Source organism: Porites lutea, chromosome 14 (assembly GCF_958299795.1).
Source record: "Porites lutea chromosome 14, jaPorLute2.1, whole genome shotgun sequence".
NCBI lineage: Eukaryota > Metazoa > Cnidaria > Anthozoa > Scleractinia > Poritidae > Porites > Porites lutea.
In genome coordinates, this window is record NC_133214.1 from 20,570,434 (window position 1) to 20,574,037 (window position 3,604).

Sequence of the window (3,604 nt, forward strand, 5' to 3'; positions counted from 1 at the left end):
ATGCAGCTTTGTCTTTTTTCCGTTGTAAATACATTCATTGTTTTCGCGTTAAAATACCCCTAAAGTTTGACCATATATGGTCATGAGGCGGGAAATTTGAATTTCCTTAATTACCTGTAACTTCATGCCATTTTATCCGATTGAGATGGGGTTTTCACTGTAAATATTGTTTTTCTGTAACAAAAATGTTTGTAGCATTTTGAACACTGCTTATCAAATTTTTAACGTTGTTACTAAAAATAGGTGTCACTTATGACGTCATACTTTCAAGAAAAGTCAAAAATACCTTTACAATTGTAAAAATTTAAAGAAAACTTTTCCCCAATCAAGATTTTGTAATGTTTTGCCTCATTTGAAATATAAACTACCCCTCTGCAAACCAGAAATTGAATTTAAGAACCAAACGGGAGCAAAAGCCCTAGCAACCGACCATCGTGATGGTTTTATTTGGCAAGCCGCTGAGCACTAGAGCGTCTTCTCTCCTCCCGGCAAAGTTCTCTAACCTGGGTGGCTTCGGATTGCACTCCAACTATTTCATCTGCAGAAAAAAAGAGGTCGAGTTCTTTTAAATGTAGTTTTATGAGATGCATTAGCAAAGGCTAAAGACTATAGGCCAGCAGGAGCTGTAAATTCATTATAGCTCGCAGTAAAGGCGGTACGTAACACGGTGTACTGTTACCCTCTGACGTCACAGGTTTGTGTTGCACGCTCAGAGATTTTGGCAGGAAACAGTTTCATTGTTGGATGTCATGAGACCTCGAAGTAACTAATGAGAGAGAGCGCTGTTGGGAACAAATTTCCAGCTTATACTACTACATGGAAAATTACTGCAATTTGATTGGCTTAGAGCAGTAGTATTTCAGCTTAATTTGAAATACCTACATGTAAAAATTACAAACCTTTTGCGGGTAGTAGTATAAACAAATAATAGCATGATTTGTAGTGATATTTGGCATAAATACCACGAGTGATATTTCAAAATTGTCTCAAATTTCACTCGCCTAACGGCTAGTGAAATTACGTATAAAAATTTCGAAATATCACTCGTGGTATTTATGCCAAATATCACTACAAATCATGCTATTACCTATACAAACAACAATATAATATAGAGTGGTTTTCGTTTGAGTGTCGTAAAACCAAAACCAAAGTAATTACTCTCGCCAATCACATAGGACACAGACAATACATTGAACCAATCAAAACTCGAAGTAATTACATGTGGCTGACGCAAAGCGCGGGAAAATGCATGCGAGCGCGTCACAATTGGCTTTGGTTTTACTTCTGATTGGATGAAAAGGTGGCGCGAATCTTTTAAGCCAATCGCATCGTGTAGAAAGTGCAAAACCAATTACTTTTCGACACTCAAATGAAAACCGCTCTATTGACCACTGACTTTGCATGGTACTTACCTAAAGTCGCGTTGGGCCTACTCACAAGTGTACACGTGACATAATACGCAAACAACGTGATCAGGTAGCAAAATGCATCGCGGTATTTTCTTCGAGTCAATGGATAGAGCCATGGGTTGAAAACTGTGTGAAGTGACGCCAGGCGAACTGCAGTAAAGTCGAAGAATTCATCGAACGGGTAACCAATTTGAATAAGCGTCACTCTTAGCTAAAAGATAGAAACTGGTTTGATTATTGACGTGTCTGTCAAGAAAGCAAGTTGCTCAAAGTCTCTTTATTAAAACGAGGCCTGGAGCACAACAATCCACACGACAACGTGGCCATTTACCTTAAGACTCTGTTTCAAAGCGAGACTGAGAGAGAAGCCATTTATATAAAAATGATTTCTAGTATTAATGTAAACTCATTTTTATAAGAAAGGTTTGCACTTTGCCTCGTTTTGAAAGTGAGAGTTTTGGCACTCGGTAATTATGACGTCATGGTGTGAATGAAAAGTTATTTTCATATGAAAGCATCCAGTCTCGCTCTGAAAAAAGAGGCCAAATAAAAGCTAATACGAAAATAATGACCTATTTTGGCCCTTCAATTTTTTGGCTTGATTACCAGCCAACTTCGTCGCCCAGCTTTGGTTACACGTCGAGAAACACAAATCGCGAAACTGGGGCGGAAATGCGTCAGCTAACTTGAGATTAAGGCGCTATTTGAAAGTCTGATTAGAATAGGACACAATACAAAATAAGAGGGTCGCACAACGAAGCAATTTTCATTAAGTTGACCAAAGTGAATGATAAATATTGTACTCTGATTGTTTTACATAAATTCAATTTGAAACAACGCAGGTAATAAAGACCTCTCTCCTCCGCAGAGGTTCAGTAGCACGTTATTGCGGAAGCGTTATAAAAACAAGAATATCATCAAAGCTTGACTCACCAGAAACAATCCCCAGCAACCAACGAATGATATAGCAACAGCTCCGCTTAACTTAGCAAACTGAAGCTCCATCTTTCTTGAGCTGCGGTTCTGTTGTATATGTGTCACATTCGATGACTCCTCGTCTACCCGAGACGCAGCATTGCTTGGCCCTCTTTGAAAAAGTTTCAGCGCCATTATAACTGTAGCTAAGTTACAAAATACTATAAAGAGCATCGCCGCAGCTAGCGACGACATGTAGATATATACCAGTGTTTGTCCTTCAAAGGAAACGGCGCCCCATTCAAACAGACAAAATGTCCCCGGAAAATGCAATACGTTACGGCTTACTCCGAAAGCTGGAAGTAAGCTTATAGTCAGCAGAGAGCATCCGAAACCAATCGAAGCTACCTTGATTTTCTCCTTGTCGTAAATCATGTGCTTGTCGTAGTAAAATGGTTTATAGAGAGCTAGAAGCCTATCCGCGCTCATTAAAACAACTAGTAAAATAGATGACATGAAAAGAAATGTTATGGTTGTAGCGTGAAAATCACAGCCCATGTAGTCTCCTATGTAGATGCCGAAGAAATATTTTACAAGCGCCTGGGGGTATGCTAGAGGAAACACCAGTAAGTCTACCCATGCTAAAAATAGTATCAGTACATTGGGTATGTTTCGCTTGTGCCGAAGGATTCTGTATGTGACTATAAGTACGAGAATGTTACCAATAAATCCGATTAAGCCAGTCAAAAGAAGTGTTACACCGCCAGCGAGAAATTGTTCTTGGCTGAATTGTTCGAGTCCAAATTCACGTTTGTTCATATTAAATTAAAGAAGAGACCTGATGCCCAGTTACACTTGCAGGCTGTTGATTGCCTGTTGTCCCGAAAGTCCTTGAAGTTGAATTCTGGCCCACTTGATAGCTTCGTTCTTCTTGGTTGAAATTAGACGATTTAAATTTATGGTAGTGTTGTACGGCAATTAAGGCGCAAAATTTGACTGTTCCGATGGGGCTAGTGAACTTTGCGCCGGGCCGCTTCATGGAGGGAAGACCAGCCCCAAAATACTGCAAGGCTTTCTCTATAAATTCCGTAGAAATTCACGAACTGTGTCCAAATGAAGTGTTTCCTCAATCAATATATGAAAAATACTTGCGGCGTTTGAAATCTCCAGCTGAAAAAATACAGTGAATTTGTGAAAATACTCGAGGAAGCTGGATAGACGCCCTACAATGTAGGTTGCTTGTAAGCTTTATTTTTGTGTTTTGAAAGCCCAAAAACAGT

At 39.4% G+C, this 3,604-nt stretch overlaps 1 protein-coding gene across 1 annotated transcript in view; it reads right to left on the reverse strand.

Annotated features, from left to right (window-relative positions):
- LOC140924530 (prostaglandin E2 receptor EP3 subtype-like) overlaps positions 1 to 3,604 on the reverse strand; it is a 4,585-nt gene extending 981 nt beyond the window's left edge. Inside the window, exons 1-3 of the mRNA XM_073374549.1 lie at positions 2,343 to 3,604; positions 1,413 to 1,620; positions 438 to 538 (exon numbers count right to left, since the gene is read on the reverse strand). Of these exons, the coding sequence (XP_073230650.1) occupies positions 444 to 538; positions 1,413 to 1,620; positions 2,343 to 3,143 (1,104 nt within the window). The 5' untranslated portion in view covers positions 3,144 to 3,604 and the 3' untranslated portion in view covers positions 438 to 443. The remainder of the gene's footprint in view (positions 1 to 437; positions 539 to 1,412; positions 1,621 to 2,342) is intronic.